Source organism: Rhea americana, unplaced genomic scaffold (genome assembly GCF_003343005.1).
Source record: "Rhea americana isolate MKP2758 unplaced genomic scaffold, rheAme1 scaffold_45, whole genome shotgun sequence".
Lineage (NCBI taxonomy): Eukaryota > Metazoa > Chordata > Aves > Rheiformes > Rheidae > Rhea > Rhea americana.
In genome coordinates this window covers 1,410,734-1,428,745 of record NW_028186590.1, presented here as the reverse complement: position 1 = coordinate 1,428,745, position 18,012 = coordinate 1,410,734, and the positions used below count along the sequence as shown (strand labels likewise).

The window sequence follows — 18,012 nt, the reverse complement described above, 5'->3', positions numbered from 1 at the left end:
GTAGCTGCTCTTTTAAGCTAGCTTCTTCAGTTTCTGAAGCTAAACAGTCACAAAAAGCTGTTCAATGAACGTGCTGTATGAAGTAGCTGCATAAAGCTGCAACTGGGTTAATTACATTAGGCACCCACTTCTATACAGTTTACCATTCTTTAACTTTTGTGCAGATCTTTGACAACAGCMTTAATATGATTGACTTATGTGCTTGCTAGATCAGGTCTTTTCCAAGATAAGTATTGTCTGGTTACGTCTACACTAGCAAGCCTGAATAGCCTTTAGCAATTGGAGCATCTTAGTTTTGTTTCTGCAAGGCAGCTTCCAGTTTAGCTTTATCCAGAAGGAATTACATTGGTTTTTTTTCAGCCCTAAAGGTCATCTATTTGGCCATAGTACCTTCTGGTCCATAAAAAATGTTGTCTGTTATTCTGAAATACCTTGGCTGAAGAAGAGTGAAACAGTAGCCTGATGAAACAGAACCTGCTGAGATCTGACCCAGTAAACGCAGGGGGTTTTTGGTTGAAACAGTACCCTGATTTATTTAGTTTATTATGCATCACAGGAACAGTTGCACTGGGGACAGGAAGAAGCAGCTGGAAAGGAGGAGAGGGGGGGATGTGGACTGTTTTTCTCACTGACAGTATTACTTTAAGGCACACCAGCTACAGCTGAAGCAGGTAAAAATGCTTCAGAGATTTACATGCACATAAACATCTATCCATTTACAAATAGTAACACCCACAACTGCCCTTGCAGGTTGTGGAAACTCTTTTTTTTTTTTTTTTTTTTTTTTTTTTCCCACTTTTTTTTTTTTTTTTTTTATTTAGGAACAGAAGTTCTATCTTCTCCTCTTCTGTAGTGATCATTGTAAGTAGCCATTTTGCTGTTTCTTCTTTCATCATTTGTTCATGAATTCTGCTCCTTAACCTAATCGCTAAAAATGCTTTAATCATATATTCACTCACCCGAAATTGCAAGTCTGATTTAGACCTAGGGAGCTCACTGACCTACAGGCAGGTATTTAACCTACAAATTTTCTTCTTAGCATTCATACCTTTTGTAGGAATATCACACAGAAGAATTTAAAAAATGTATCTCACAATATTAGGCTAAACTTTAAAAAATACAAGGGTACATAAACACACATACAATTTATGCTAAATTATGTTTTCTAATATTGCAGCATCAGTATTGTATTTTATTAGATTATTAGATCTTCTTTTTAGATACCTGTGAGTATTCTCCTTTTTTGTAAAGAGTAATCATCTGCCACAGTGCATACAGCAACATCTCACTGATAGTAGCAGCTGCAGTATACGGGTGGCTTCCTTGCAGTGGAACCCTGCCAGCTCGGTCTTACAGCACATCTTCGCTCAGAGCTTCCCAAGAATTGCCTCCAGCTTGASGGAGACTCGCATGTCAGTAGCTTTATTCAGTTTGCTCTGTTAAAGTCATACATTGCACCTGCCAATGAGTATTCAATTGTGTTTAATCCCTATTGCTGTAATGTTTTCTTCCTTCAGAACCTCTTTTCTGTCTTAAAGTTCTTGGTAGAGAAAGCGTTTCCTTTAACAGCTGCATTGACATTAAATCAAAAGGTTAAGTTAGCAATTAGGTAATTTAGAAAATTATTACTTGTGTGTTAGAACAAGTCATAAGTCAACCCCTTTTTGGAAATGCAATGTAAAACAATCTTGAAAATATTTAATAATACACCAAACACATATAAACGTATCTGCAAATGTATGAACATATTAATGTAAATGCACCCTTTCAATTGGAAACCAAGCAAATTCACTTGCTCAGCATTAAACTATTTACCAGATCTGAGATCCAGAAGAAATTTTCATCTAGCTTAAGCTGTCAGAGAATACTGAAAATTACAGCTATATGAAACTACTTCAATTTTCAGTCCTAGCTAACTGTAAGATGATACTGCCTGAAGTTACTCATCTTATGGTACACTGTACCTAAAAGCTTCTCACAGCTTTTCCAGTAAAAAACAACTCTTACTCCAAAATATGCAAAAGTATTAGTAAAATGTAAACAGCTTTGGGAAAAGTAAAATAAGGAAATAGAATGTAGAAATACGTGTATAGGTGGGTGTTTGCACAAAATATGAGCCAGAAGAAAAGGAGCAGAGAACAGAGAAGGCAGAGATAATCAAGAAAAAATAGAGAGTAGTAAAAATAGCAAACAGACCAAAAAAAAACCCAAGACAGATACAGAAACACTGCTATTAAAAGGAGTTTGAAAAAAATGTTCAGATGTTGAACTTAAACCAGATCCATTTCTGTGAGACTATCTGGGAACATTCATATGACGGGCCTTTTCCAGGCCTCTCCTTAAGCCAACTGAGGCCACATTTAGTTTGCAAATGAATTCTATTCTGGTATTTCTTATCTTTTGACACAGAAATATTGCTGTTTTACGATTCAGTCTCTTAAGTACAATAAATGACAAACAAATAAATTCTATCATAATGAACTATAAGGCCTTTCATTACCACTCATCTGTGGAGTCAGAAAAGAGGGTATTTTAAATCACAGCAATGAGCTTTATCACATAAATTCATTATATGATAGTACAAGGGACTAGTTAGTCTAGGTACTAGTAACTAGTACTAGGGACTAACTAGCTGCAAGGAAAGCAGATGCTAGAGTGAAAGCTAGAAGATGACTCTTCTACTTGAACCAAACACACAGGCTGAGAATGAGACACCTACTCATGACAGAATACAAACAATTTACTAATCAAGCTAATGAAAAGTAGGGAAATTAGCAATTCTGGATTCTACTTCTGACTTTAAAATGGAGCAGGATTTAGTAGTTACAGGCTTCRTCCAGGCACATACTTTCTGGAAGGCAGCGCAGTCAAATGCTACAAATCTTTGCTTTATTCTCACTTTAATAATGCCATATCCTCACTCTGGCTCCAGACCTATTCTCAGTCTCTTCAAGCTCTCTCAGAAATACACATACACAATACACAGCCTGTTCTTCCTGTTTCGCCTGGGTAGCCCACTCACCTCACTCATGCCCATCTCCTCCACCGTTCTGTATGCAGCCAGCCCCGACCCAAGTCCGAGCAGTCACCTCACTGGTGCTATCCTTCCCGCAGAGTTCTTAAATGGAAACTAGGACTCAACACATCCCTGCAGAGAGGGAAGGATGCTCTCCTCTCTATCCACTGCCAATGGATATGTCTTTAATCCTTCCAAACACTTTTCCAGATGCTAACTATATAAATATAAAATATATTTATATTTATAAAATATAAATATATTATATTTATATATATTATAATAATATTATATTATATTATATTATATAAAAAATTACTACATAAATTTTAAATTATCATTTATCAAAAATTACAATTAAAAAAGGTTAATAGCTTTAGCACTCCTCCCTCCCCCTTTGAAAGTGGTGCATCTTTTCTAGGCATGCATAAGATGTAACTGCATCTAGCTGTCCATCTCCGGACATGTCTTTACAGAAAACTCCAAGCCAGCACAGAAGCTGCTGCTACTAGAAGCAGTACATCAAATGACCTGGCACTCTGCTCATGCTATCAGACCTTACTCCAACACAGTGGCCACTAAAGAAGCTACRATGCTTCTGATACCCCAGCTAGCTGTTTAGAACAGGCTTGGCTATTTCAGCAGAGCACTGCATGTATTTACTTGCTCAGAGCTCTGCATCTGTGTCTGGCATGCAAGAGACTTCCTATGCTCTGGGAGCATCASCAGCTTGGAGAGCTTTGTGGATTGAAATAAGTTCTATAATATGTACAAACGGCCATTTTTAGAGCTTAAGACTGTAAGAAATGACAAGGAAGAGTGAAACTGAATAAGACCCCTTTCTAATGGCAAGAAAATGCCTGTGTCAAATACAAATTTCTACTCCAAGGTAGAAAGTTCACACCAGCATTTAGAAAGATATTGGCAAAGTTACTGCTCTTCTCCACCAACCTTGTTCTCAGCGAGACAAGAGTTGCTTACAGTCAAACTTCATAAAGAGAACCATCCTGAGTTAGAGGGCTAGTATACGGTACTTCAGCTAGAATTGTTAACATTTAGCACAGGTGTAACAGTGTAGAAAAGGTCCATACTGAAAGGAGGTAGGCAACTTTACAGTTGGAATTTTTAAACCACTGATTTTCTTAATCAGATGTGTTAGGAAGTGGAAATGCTCCACTGTATAGTATGTAAGTGAACAACACTGTACACATACAGTGTTTTACACATACACTATCTCTTCTTTAGAAATCAAAGGTAGCATACACAGATTTACATATTTTTCCATCTTTGTGTTACCATTACTAAGGAACTAAAGGACGTTCTGTGGATCTTAAATATGAAAACACTACGCTGAAGTTTACATATCTTTGTAGGCTTTGAAATAGAGAAAGTAAGTTACCTCTCAGTTAGAATACCTATGCACTTCTTGACATGTTGTTCATGTTCAAACTGTTACATTCTTTAGGTCAGAGGATGTGGGTGTTTCAAAAGGAAAAATCCGCTAACTAGCTGGACAAGCACATATATTCTCAATCCCTCTTTCATTCTTCTACCAAAAGTAAAAAGATGAATATGGGACAAACAACTCTTGTCTGCTGCACTATAGCAAGACTGTGGAACAAAAGAAAATACATAGCAAATGGTGGAAAATCTTCAGTTGCCAGTTGTGTACAGATATATAACTTTTCTATGTTGCCAGGTGAACATCTATATTTCAAACAAAACTCACATGGTGAGTATTATTTAAAAATGCTTGTACACATTGAAGTGATCTCAATATTTATGAGAGCCAGCCAAAACCAAAATGCCATATAAACTTGCATATTAACAAGTAATCAGTTGATATGTAGCTTAGCTCCTTTATTCTTCAGCACAAGGGCCAAAACCCACAAACACATAATCTTTAACAGACTAACAAACACACTTATTCAGAGAAGAAGAAGTTATCAGGAAGAAGTTATCAGAATGACTCTGGGTTCATCCTGACATAACTTCATGAATCCTCAGACATAGGCAGTGGACAGTTGTGAAGGAGACCCAGTACTCAGMACACCAATTCCTTAATTAAATTTCTGCCTAACATTCTAGAGATTGAAACCTTTCCTCTTTATTTAAAATATAGCAAATTGAGTTGTCATCATTTCAATTGTCAATTGGATGATATGTCCAGTTTTACAAGACAGTTTCTAAAGAGTCTGCAGGAGAGCACAAGGGAACCAGTAAGGCTGACATTTGCTCAATAACAATTAATTAGAAAAAAAGAAAGAAAAGGCATAAAGGGTACAATTAGTGGACATACAGTTTAATAATGACATTCTATGAAAGAGTCAATATGGCTTTTGTAAAAAAATCCCTGTCTTTTCAACCTAGTAAGTGGAGTAAGTGGATAAAAAAAATGAAATCAAGACAGTATAGTAGGCTTTAATTTCAAAAGCCTTTCAGTGGGTTCTCCTAGTAAAAGGACACTAAGTAATCATGAGATAAAGAGGAACAGCTCTTGCATAGATGAAAGCAAAACAAAATGAAACACTCTTCAAAAGATAAGAAACAGACAATAGGAGAAAAAGGTCAATTCTCACAACARAGGGAAGTCACCTGTGCAGTCCCCACAGGCATGTGTTCAGGCATGTATGTGCTGTTCAGCGTACTCATAAATGATCTGRAGAAGGACAAAAACTGGGAAATGACAATATTTGGAGATGAGACTAAACTACACGGGGTACAACAGATGAGGATGAACTGTGACAAACTGCACAAAGACCCAATGAGATTAAATGACATGCCAAAAAAGGGGCAAATGAAATTCAACATAGGCAAATCTAGATCTAAAGTGATGAGCATGTGGGATTTTTTCCCCCCTTTTCCATTTTCATGGATAAGATCTGTGAATACAATCATAGCTTCCTAAATGCAATGACTGGTAATGGTAAAAGAACTCAAGACTGAGATCAGGGGCCAAGCTCAATGTTAAATAGCTGTTAAAAAAGGAARTTAAAACATCAGGATTTACTAGGAAGGCATGGAGAATAAAACAAAGAACTTTACTGCAATACTGCATACACTGAAGTTCTTGTCTCTACCATTTTAAAACATTACAAAAGAGCTAAAAACTAAGATGATCAGGTGCAAAACAGTTTTCACWGTATCAGTAACTAAGTAAACTAGGATTCTTCAGTCTAGAAAAAAGACAACTAAGTAATGTATGATAAATACTTATGCATTTCTTATTGATATGAAAAGGGAAAGCAGGAATATTCCAGTAGAAAGAGTAGGGGGCATCAAATGAAATTAATAGGAAGCAGCTTCTGAATAAACAAACGGAAATGGTTCTTCAAACATGAAGATAAATGGCATAATTCCTCACCACAGGATATTGCAGATGCTTAAAGTTTACATGAGTTCAAGGGGAAACTGCACACATTAATGGAAGTCCATTGAAGGCTACTAAATTCACTGAAACCACATCTGGCTGAGATCTTAGCTTCAAATAACTCAAGGCTGGAAGAGTGCATGGAGAGCAGCGCTGTACTTGCTTACTTTGTCCTTATGCTTGTCCATACGCACCCACTCCTGGCTGTCATTAAAAGTAGGATGCTGAGCTAGATAGACCTTTAATCTGACCAAGCAGGTATGTCTGTAAGTAAATTAAATAGTAACATAGCTTGGGATCAGGAATTTGATTATCTATATCATTAAACTGATAGATCCCAGCTGTGGAGGCAGATATTTTGATGAGGCTAATTAGCATTTCCCTACATAATCCCCAGGCGCTGATCAAAAGTTAGTACAGGGTAGGGACCATTCCTAACAGGCAATTTTGATATAGCTTTACTGGCTCAAAGTGTGACAGCTAAACAGTATGAACATGGCGAAATCAAGCTAGGTAGCTCAGAGCTACAGAACAAGTCCTGGTAGTGTTTGTTTCRGTAGCATAAAAGTGAAAATGGATGCTTTAATTACAGGTTAATCTTGTAAGGTTAGCAATATACTTTTTGTTTTGCCTTGGGATACCTGTGTGCCTGTGTCTTTCTTTGGGGTTGTATATGGTCTGTTTGTTTGGTAGTTAAAAAAAAAAAAAAAAAAAGAAGAAGAAGAAGAATCCCTTGAGTGAAAACACTTTCACACTCATTCTTAATTGAAACTGCTGTCTTGTAAACTGTGTTTAAGCATATATGACTTCAGGACAACAAATTTTAAAACACCACCCACAAGGTCACAGCAGAAAAAATGTACAAGCAACAAAAAGACAAACTTTTCCCCAAAGCTTAGGTGGTGTAAACAGGTAACTGGTTRCAAGATGAGAAAGAAAAATCTAAATGCTTCAATTTATAGTATTAGGAGACAGGCATGAGAGAATTCAGTCCATATTCATATCCAGTTGGATAATGCACTATGAATTAATGTATCTTGACTATATTAAACAGGATCTAAGAGTCTTCAGAAAATCTTTTTTTTTTTAATAAAATATCTCTACCACCACCAAAATAAAGATAGGGGATCGAACCCTTCGTTTATAGTACAGAATATACTTTCTTCCATTCCTCCTAACATATAGACTAACAGACTTGTATACACAGTGGCCATGATCGTAAGATTCACAGCTTAGTGAATTTACTACATTCTGATCTTTTGTTCAGATTGAAGCATTTCTAGCAAAATCTGCAACTGACATATAGCAGCACTGTACTAACATACAGAAGAGTTAATAACTGCTTCTCTTGATTGCTATTTTTAGTATTTTTAGTTAGGGACTTGCTAGGTCCATCCTGTTTTTTTATCTATGAGTAATAGCTTTCATTTCTCAAGTAGATTGCAAGCTCCCTGGTACATAAGCTGTCTTATGTAGACCTGTTTCATTGCTGAGACGTACAGGCAATACCAGTATGGAATTACTATAAACTAAAACTAAATAATGGCTCCTTCAAGTAACATCTTAGAAAGGAAACATGGCTCCTTTAACCATTTGCTTATGATTATTGAAGAAAAGTATCATGAAGATTGGAGAAAAATAAATAACTATTCCTAAGGATACACTGGAAGTTTATAGCCATGTGTGCTGCGAATGGAAGGAAGATAGACATAAGAGTATTTTATTAGGTGTGATAGGACGAAATAGAAAAAATTGAATCTCCAGGAAATCATCTTGACACTAAGATCTATTAGGAATTTTCTCCTAAAGGAAATAGAGGAAGCCCTATTTCCTGGGATAATTTAAATTGTACTTCACAAGATAGTAAATATATACAAAGAACATCCTGCGTTTAGAAAAAAGTGAAGCAGATGACAATTTTTTCTACATTTAGGCTGGACAAGCCCCAGACTATCTCTTTCTTCTCACATGTACACACAGGCAAAAGTACAATCAAAGCAGACAAGAAGTGAAGACAAAAGGATGAAACTTAGGAAATAATGTACAATTATCATTAGACTTACTCCCAAAGTTTTCCTTAGTCAAATTTACAAAATTTTTGTATTTAAACTATTTTACTGAGAAATATCAATTGAAGAGCTACAGTAAAACCATCATTTTATCAAAGATCACATATTCAAAAGTGAGTATCTCAAGTCCTGTGTCCAGTTCTGTACTCCCCACTACAAGAGAGACATGGAGCTACTGGAGAGAGTCCAGCATAGGGCTACAAAGATGATCAGAGGGCTGGAGCACCTGCCCTATGAAGAACGGCTGCGAGAGCTGGGCCTCTTCAGCCTGGGGAAGAGAAGMCTGAGGGGGGATCTTCTCAATGTGTACAAGTACCTGAAGGGAGGGTGTCAAGGGGACGGGGACAAACTCTTTTCAGTTGTCCYRTGTGACAGGACAAGAGGCAATGGGCAGAAATGGAAGCACAGGAAGTTCTTCCTGAGCGTGAGGGGGAATTTCTTCCCTGTGAGAGTGACGGAGCACTGGCCCAGGTTGCCCAGAGAGGTTGTGGAGTCTYCTTCTTTGGAGATCTTCAAGGCCCGCCTGGATGCAACCCTGTCTAATATGGTCTAGGTGACCCTGCTTGAGCAGGGAGGTCAGACTAGATGATCTCCAGAGGTCCCTTTCAACCTCAAGCATTCTGTGATTGTCAGAGCACATACACTGACACAGAGGTCAGCTCCAATGATTCTCTACTTAGTGTGCAAGATGGGAAGGATTATGCTTTATAAAGAAAAGCAACCATTCAAGGCAAGCTGTAGTTGAAGAGTCAATCTCCAAAGCCCAGCCACCATCCTACGCTATCATTCACCACTTCTCTCTGAGCCATCTGAGCTATCAAACTAGTATTGCAACTTAATCAGTGTAACAATATAGTTGTTTACTTCCCTGAGTTCTGTCCCTGAGTGAACAGGAATAAGGATTTTATACTGGTACTTTGAGCAGGCTAAGTGGGAAAAGGAGTGTAAGATACCTACCTCTGTCAAGTCGGTATTATCTACAAGCTACAATCCTGTTGCATTTGCTTGGCTGTAACATGTTAACAGCATAACAGAAAATAAAAACCATTAACATGTCAAACGTGCAGGCTTTTCAATCATCACTTTTCAAAAAAAAAAATTCCACTAAAGATGCCAAAATATAATAAAATTTATATAGTGCTTCAGGTCCACACGTCCCACGAAACTACCAGTAGATATACTGGTAGATATAACTATCAGTATCAGTATTCTAGTTCAATTACAGAAGGAACAGTGGCCGTGATGGATGCTACAGTGGTGACCAGGTAAAGAGTACCAGCTAGAGGGAGAGAAGGAAGCTAGAGCAATGAGGTAGGAGAGGAAAAATTGGAGATTTAGCAAAGAAAAGAAGCTGAAAAGCTACCTTAGAAGGTACGTGCTTCATTAATTAACAGGCTCACAGCCAGTTCCAACTCCCAAGCAATACACATACTGTGCATTAACTTCAGGTATCAAAATAGGCCAATGGAAAAAAAAATCAATAGCTCTATTTCCTCAAAGATGCACTGCTCATGCCCATGATGGGGGAAGGATATTGAGATAATGATACCGAGGATAACTCAGTCGGCACCAGTATTTATTACCGCAGCAATGTTAAGATTTCAAAGTGTGTAGATTTTAAGATCTCAGACCTAACTTACAGTCCATTTCTTCTTTAAGTTTGTAAAAGTTTCCAAGCTCAAAACATAAACATATATCCAGTCCTCTGAACTGAAGCACTCACACATTTTGCCTTGACAAACTAAAATGCTACAAATTAAAATGTTGAATATGACCACTGGAGAGGCAAGGGTTACCTGAGAGAAAAACAAAACATTGATAATTTGCTTTTGAAACTTCTGCAATCCATTTTTCGAAACTTTGTTAGTGATAATGTGCAATTAAATAACTCATCCCCTCCTCAGTGGCTGCAATTAGACAACTCAAAACTAACTTGTTTTTCAATTAAGACTCTGCACTTTATTTATTTTTTTGTGAATTTTGTTTTACTCAGAGTAAATTGATAGTCATAAAAAGATGGTCCAAATTGTGTGGTATAGCTTTAAGTATATGTTTATAAAAAAATCTGGGGCTTCTAACTTTGTTTTTAGAGTGGAGATCTCTTTGTCATTACTGTTTCCTCCGATTTTAAAGATTGTTATTTTTAGGGTTCTGTGCTTTTTGTTCCAACTTGGAGGCTTGTGAGATACTCGTTGTGGGAACATACACAACCTCAGTGCACTGCAATTTCTTTATCAATGCATTATATAGCAATTCTCTGCATACAATCTTTTCTATTAATCTATCTCATATTTTATTGCCTTTTTAACATTTTATATTTACAGTATTGCCCAGACCAGAAACAGAGATCTCTGACTGTTAGACCTGTCTCAAAAACTGTGTCTACAGCCTTACCAGAAAGACAGGATTTTATTTTATGCTTCTGTTTTTATGCTTTTCATTACTGATTTCAATGTCTGTCTCGCTTTCATACTCTAAGGTACCTTAAGTCAAAGACTGACACTGATATTTTTTTCAGTAATTAATTGTTGTAATTCAGGACCCTGATGACAGCGTCTGTAAGAAAGCAGTCTGGAGGGGGAAAAAGAAAAAAGGGAATATGTAGAAAATGTAACAAGATTTACCTTGTAGGTAAAAATGTACTTACAGGGACAGAACTTCAGCTGATATAACTCTTGCAGCTCAGGTGAGTGCAACTGTGACCACAGAAGCCAGTAGCTGCATGGCAATTTTAGTAATAATTAATTTTAAGGCTTCTTTTTTTTTGTATTTAAATTTTGAAGAGGCCTTTAGATTTCATTTCTATAAATCAATTTATTTCATAGTTATTTTTATTRCAAAACAAACTGTTTCATAGAGTTTCAGCAAACCTCAGATAAAACCATCCCAGACTACACAAGCTGCCATCACCCAAGCAACCAAGAATAACCCAGAACATGGGCATTCTGTAATTGCTTCTGTGAGGAGGAGAGCATCAGCTGACAGCTGATCTGGTATTAGAGCAAGAACACAGGTCTCCCTCAGATTTGACCATCCAAAACAAGTAATTTGTGAAGGTATATGCACATGTTAAAAAATATGCAAACAACCTATTCTAGCAAACAAGATTCAATCCAGTGTTTATCAGAAATTACAAAGCATGTATATGAAAAGCAACAATAAGTCATTTGTTAACTGTTCTCTAATCTATACTGTAAATTAAATGTACATTCAACGTGTCCTCCCAATATTTAAAGAGAATATCTCACCTTTTTATTGACTTTTTTTTTTTTTTTTTTAACATGGGTGTATAATGTGAACAGGGGTTGATTCAGAAAAAGGTCACACTTATGATTACTAATCATAAAATTATAGGATAATTCAGGTTGGACAGGTCTCTAATCAATGTCCTACTGAAAGCAGACCAAGCTGTTCGTGGCTGGTCTGGAAAACCTTCAGGGAGAGACTGAACAGCTTCCCTGGACAACCTGTTTAGGGGCTTGACTGTCCTATCACAGAGGAGTATTATGCAGACACTAAAAATAAATTAGGATGTACACTGAAAGAGAAAACTTCTTGCTGTTCTCTGTGCTCATCCGACTGGAAATCAGTGCAAGTGATAACTCACTCAATTTTGACACTGTGAACAGAAAATGGCAAAAAAGTGGTATAATCTGATATCTCATTTTCATGAAATAAATCTTTTAAATTGTTTCCTTGTCTGTAACCAAGGTAAAAAAAATGCAGGAAGAGGAAATCACTTCCATAACAAATATCAGAGTTAAATTTAAAAAGCTTTTCCTACTTGCTGCACAGCATCTTCCTTGCTATACTGCACTGCAGTAATCAGACACTCATTATTGCTGTTCTTCAATAATTATTTGAATTAAGGATAAACTGAGTGACTGCTAAAGCCTTGGCTGAGAATTACTTCATGTACTCTTAAGGATGCCAGCCTTTTCCTCAGAAATCATGATACGTAGCTTCTGATGAGATTGCCTTGTTAGTTTTGTAATCACTAGTAAGTCAAAACCCTTCTACTTATATATTCCCTTGTATTTGAAACACAGATAAATATACTCTTAATGCTTAAATTAGAAAAAACTAAAAAAATCCATATAAATGTAACTTTTGAAGTTAAAAAAAAAAGAAAAATACTGTCTAGATGTAGTGACTAAGCTTCTACACTAGAAAAATGTTACTCCCAGTGGCTGGGTGATTTTATATCTGCCTTCAAATAAGGGAAACTAAGCAAAGAGAGTGGCAACAACAACTGGAACTATGTCCCTGTGTCCAAACACAATTTATTTGTAAAACTCAAGGAAAGCATGGCACAGCTGTGGAGCAATTATGAAAAATATCAACAAGTCCTTCAGAACTGGTGAATAACGATGCAACCAAGGAAATAAGATCTGTCTGTGGAGTTGGAAACACTCAAGTTTAACAAGTGCTTTTTCAGCGACTGCATCTTCATGTTATAAATTTTAGTTACGATAGATACTGACTTTTACTTCTGGTATTACTTCCTCCCGGGCTACTAGAATACTTCTGCCTAAAAAAGTGCCCACAATTTTAATTCTATTTAAATTCTGTTACTTTGGAAAGCTGGCTGACATTTCTGGAGAGATACGATGAGTGAATATACTCTTGTCCAAAGCAGCCTAACTTACAAATATGTTGCACTTGCTTAAATTCAGAAGCAGCCACCTACTCTGTATTTTCCTCAGTTTAAATACTGCCAGAATCTCAGTATCTTTTTTCATCTTGATGACATACAAGCACAACAGAAGTGCTTTTCTCTGTCTTTTTCAGACAGTGAGCTGAAGCACAGAGAAACTGTGGTGCAGAAAAGAAGAATCTATGGTATCTAAAGACTCCATGGTTCCAAAAATACACATTCTCAGTTCAGGTGGCCTAATCCAAATCATTGAAAACACAAGCGAAAAAGCAGTAACCAGGCAGTAACTTGGGCTAGAAGCTGGAGCTCAAATGTAAACTGTCTTCATTGCTATTTTAATTCCTGTTAGGCAAGCCAAGTTAAGAACAGACTCTTTCTTCTACTCTTCCCACAGTACAGACTTGCCTTCGGTGACTTGTTACTTGTCTGAAGTCACACAGGAACATTAGGTCATCTGCCAAGAGGGAACTGAATCGTCTAGAGCTACCCAGGCCAGCATTCTGTCAATTGGGACAGCCTTTCCCAGGACCAGTTTAATTCCTGGTTAATGCATATGTTTTTGAACTATTTCTGGCCACTGGAGAGCATCTGTGATTAGAACAAACTGCTTCAGGCTCTGTTTACAATACCCATTGGTGCAGGACATGGAAAGCCTTCTTCTGGAATTTCCACTAGGAAAAGTTTGTGCTAGTCTGGAGATTAAGACGGTCCTTAAGACAAGGGAATGGACTTCCACTCTGAGGAAAAGGTAAATGCAYGTGTCTTCTCTAATGGCAAATTCTCTGCTGTCTATCAAGCCATTTTAGTAGGAATCAGATGTGTACAGGAGATAAAATTCACATTAACTATTCTGTAGGTACACAGTAGTAGGTCAACGAAAATTAACCTTTTTAAACTAGCTGTCAGTTATGCTGTAGCAAATGATAAATTTTGCAATTGCAGTATATTTATGTTCTCAGCAGAAAAAATGTGTAAACTGTTGGTAATTAAAATCAACACATTTCAAAGTAAGTATTTATGAAAGTACATTTGTAGTTTATAGAAGCAATAATCAAGTACTATAAATACCTACCCATCATCTCATCATGTATCTTATACTGTATAAATAAATGTCGACTAGTTACTGTGGAAATAAGGTAGCAGTATACAATGGTGGAGTCCAGTAGTTATATTAGACTTCATTATTAAATCTTTTCATTAAAAAAAAAAAAAGAATTCTAAAGAAGGCCTAATGACACTGATTAACAAACATAAAAATACTCCTTGATTTTTAAGGCCTTTAGGAATCACTTACACAATAAAAAAATATAAAGTTTTATCTGTGAAAGAGTTAACGAAAGCCTTAAGACTCAGYTCTACTTGGTCTATCAAAACATTAAACTGAAAAAAAATAACATAGACAAAATATTTACCTTTTCACCTTCTTCACCTTTACTACCTGTAAGGCCATGTTCACCCTGGAAAGCAAAACAGTAAAATAAAAATCTCTAACATATAATTGTCAAATAATTGCATTTTTTAAAGTAGTTTTAATGTACTGAATTTCTGTTTTGGCATTAAAACAAAAGAAATCATTTGGATACTGATTGTTTCTCATTATTCAAACAGTATGAAACCTCTACCATAAACTAACAAGGCTTTCTATGGTTTTGCTGTTTAATAGAAGCAGTTAACCATTTTTTTTTCAGTCTAAGGGACTCTCTTGGCTTTGAAAATTCTAAACTGATCATTGATAACTGATCATTGATGCTAAACCCACTTACTGCAGTCTTGCTATCCTGCAGAGCCAGGTCTTATACATTTATTCCAATTAATTCCTTCATTTTAATTTATAAATGTGATGAACTAGGTGCAATGCTCTCATAAACCCATTCAACTGAGAAAAAGATATACCTACTGAAATAAAACTCTTTCCTTCACTTTGAAAATACTGTTCCATTAACCAGGTATTAAGAAAAGCCTAGAAAAGGTGGCAATGGAAACTAATTCAAACTCAGCTGATTTCAGCTAACTGAATTCTGCATTTGGAGGATCTTGCATTAAAAAGACCTGTTATGATCCTCCTGCTCCAATTTGGCTTGGAAAAAGACCTTAACACAACATTGTTACTACATTAATGTTTGTGTCAAATGATCTGCAGCTTGGGTATGTTACAACAAAAACTACACCTATTTTACTAAGATCTTTATTAATGTATACTTCTCTATTCATAAGAGAGAAGATCAAAATTGTATTCGTGTAGCACAAAAACATAGAACTATCTAATCANAAAAAAAAAAAAAAAAAAAAAAAAAAAAAAAAAAAAAAAAAAAAAAAAAAAAAAAAAAAAAAAAAAAAAGGAAAAACCAAAACAGGCAAAATTTTTCTTTCTCTGTCAAACAAGAGAGAGTTTGATAGTTTGCTTGTCTTTGCCAGTCTTCAAGTTCACTGCCTCAGCATAATGCACACAATTTTTACAGGTCTGGAGATGAAGAGAGTGGAAAATTTCCAAAGTAAAGCATATGGTATTTTTCAAAATTACTTTCAAAAATTAGAATGAGCAGTGTCTAAACATTCTTTCTTTCACCCTTCCCAGAGTTTCGTTTCCTTATATAGAAGTCTAAGGTTTAAATGAGGTTAACTAAAACAGCAGGCTACAACTTGCAAACTTTCTAGCAGCATTTTGCCAAATTGTTCAATTGATATAGCATCATGGGAACACATCTGGGGATTAAGTTCAAAGCTTTAGAGATGTGCGTATTTTTATATTAGTAAATCGTTCTGGACTTTTCAACAACTATCTGCAGTGGTGGCATTCTGTTTGTCTTTTTGGCTGGGATAACCGATGCTTAGGGGTCAATCTTAGAGGCATGCCCAAGACTAAGTATGCAGAATTTAATCTAGTAAAATAACATTTTATATGTTACCTAAAAATGAGTGGTTAATTCCTGAAATAATTTCTGAATGCATGCAACTACTATTCTACTTCTCATTYTTCTTCAGTTGTTGGACATACAACACAACTAACTCCTATTTATTTTTGACAAATTCCTAGAAGCAAATCATTTGCTTCATTTAGCTTTCCCATTTGTGAGATTGCAAATCCTGTCTTTACTCAATTCCCAATTCATTATATAAATTTCCCCACCAAAGTAGACAAGAGAGCAGCTGAAATGTACATGTGTATTTTATAGAATCATAGAAATGCTGTTTGGAAGGGACTCCTGGAGATTTCTTACTCAAAGAGGGAATCCTGCCGACACCAGATCAGGTCAGCCTTTGCTTTGGACAAGTCTTGGAAACCTCTGAGGATGGAGAATCTGCCACCTCTCAGGCTAACRTGTAACTCCGAGAAGAGTCTGGCTCTGGCATCTCCACAAGTTTCCATTAGCTGCAGGTAGCAATACAATCTCTTTCCACTCTTCAAACCATCTCTTCTTAAACCAGAACAAACGCAATTTTCCCCAACCTCTCATTATACATCATGGGCTCCAGCTCCCTGACTATCTTTGGTGGGCCTCCATTGGGCTTGCCCAGTGAGCTGCTCTCTCTCCTCTCCTGGGGAGCCCCAAACTGGACAGAATTTCAGATGTGGCCTCACAAGGGATGTGGCCAAATAAAGGGAAACGATCACCTCTCTCGACCTGCTGGCTATGCTTTTGCCAAGGCAGCCCAAACTGCATTTCGCCTTTTTCACCAGAAGGGAATCAGGACCCTCAGTATCTTTCTGYAGAGCTGCTCTCCAGCAATTTGGCATCCAGCACTGCTGCATGAGGTTACTCCTTTGCAGATGTAAGAGACTCTATTTGCCTTTGTTGAATTTCATGAGGTCTTAGCCCACTTCTCCAGCTTGTTGAGGTCCCTCTGAACAGCATCCTTGCTCTACTTTCCAATGCATTGACTCCTCGTCCATATTTGGAAACACCTACGAACTTGCTGAGAGTGCACTCTGGCCCATCATCCAGATCGTTAAGAAAGACACTAAACAGCACTGGTTCCAGTACCAACTCATGAGGATGACAGAAGTTACTGACTATCACCTGTATTGATTACCAATCTCTGAGCCCAACAATCCAGACAATTTTCCACTCATTTTGTTGTCCACTTATCCAGTCCATATCTCACCCACTTGACTACAATGATACAATGGAAGACTGTGCCAAAGGCCCTTTCTGAGGTATACAACATCTACTGCTCTCCCCTTATCCACATATAGAATCACAGAACCAGTAAGGATGGAAGGGACCTCTGGTGATCATCTAGTCCAACCCCCCTGCTCATTCAGGGTCACCTAGACTGTGTTAGACAGGGTTGCATCAGGTGGGCCTTGAAGATCTCTAGAGAAGGAGACTCCACAGCCTCTCTGGGCAACCTGGTCTAGTGCTCCATCACTCTCACAGTGAAGAATTCTCCCTCACGGTCAGGTGGAACTTCCTGTGTTTCAGTTTCTGCCCATTGCTTCTTGTCCTGTCACATGGGACAACTGAAAAGCGTCTGTCTCCATCCCCTTGATATCCTCCCTTCAGGTACTTACACACACTGAAAAGATCCCCCCTCAGKCTTCTCTTCCCCAGGCTAAACAGGCCAAGCTCTCACAGCCCTTCCTCATAGGGCAGGTGCTCCAGCCCTCTGATCATCTTTGTAGCCCTATGCTGGACTCTCTCCAGTAGCTCCATGTCTCTCTTGTAGTGGGGAGCCCAGAACTGGATACAGSACTCCAGATGAGGCCTCMCCAGGGCTGAGGAGAGGGGCAGGATCACCTCCCTTGACCTGCTGGCAGCAGTCTTCCCATTGCACCCCAGGAGACCAGTGACCTTCCTGGCCACAAATGCACATTGCTGGCTCATGGTCAACTTGTCATCCACCAGCACTCCCAGGTCTTTCTCTGCAGAGCTGCTCTCCAGCAGGTCAGCCCCCAGCT

The 18,012-nt window shown here is 37.5% G+C and overlaps 1 protein-coding gene across 3 annotated transcripts in view; it reads right to left on the bottom strand.

The window, feature by feature from the left end:
* COL19A1 (collagen type XIX alpha 1 chain) overlaps positions 1-18,012 on the bottom strand; it is a 213,410-nt gene that overhangs the window by 118,952 nt on the left and 76,446 nt on the right. For all 3 annotated transcript variants that reach the window (XM_085316027.1, XM_085316028.1, XM_085316029.1), the window contains one exon: positions 14,525-14,569. In XM_085316027.1, the coding sequence (XP_085172153.1) occupies positions 14,525-14,569 (45 nt within the window). The remainder of the gene's footprint in view (positions 1-14,524; positions 14,570-18,012) is intronic.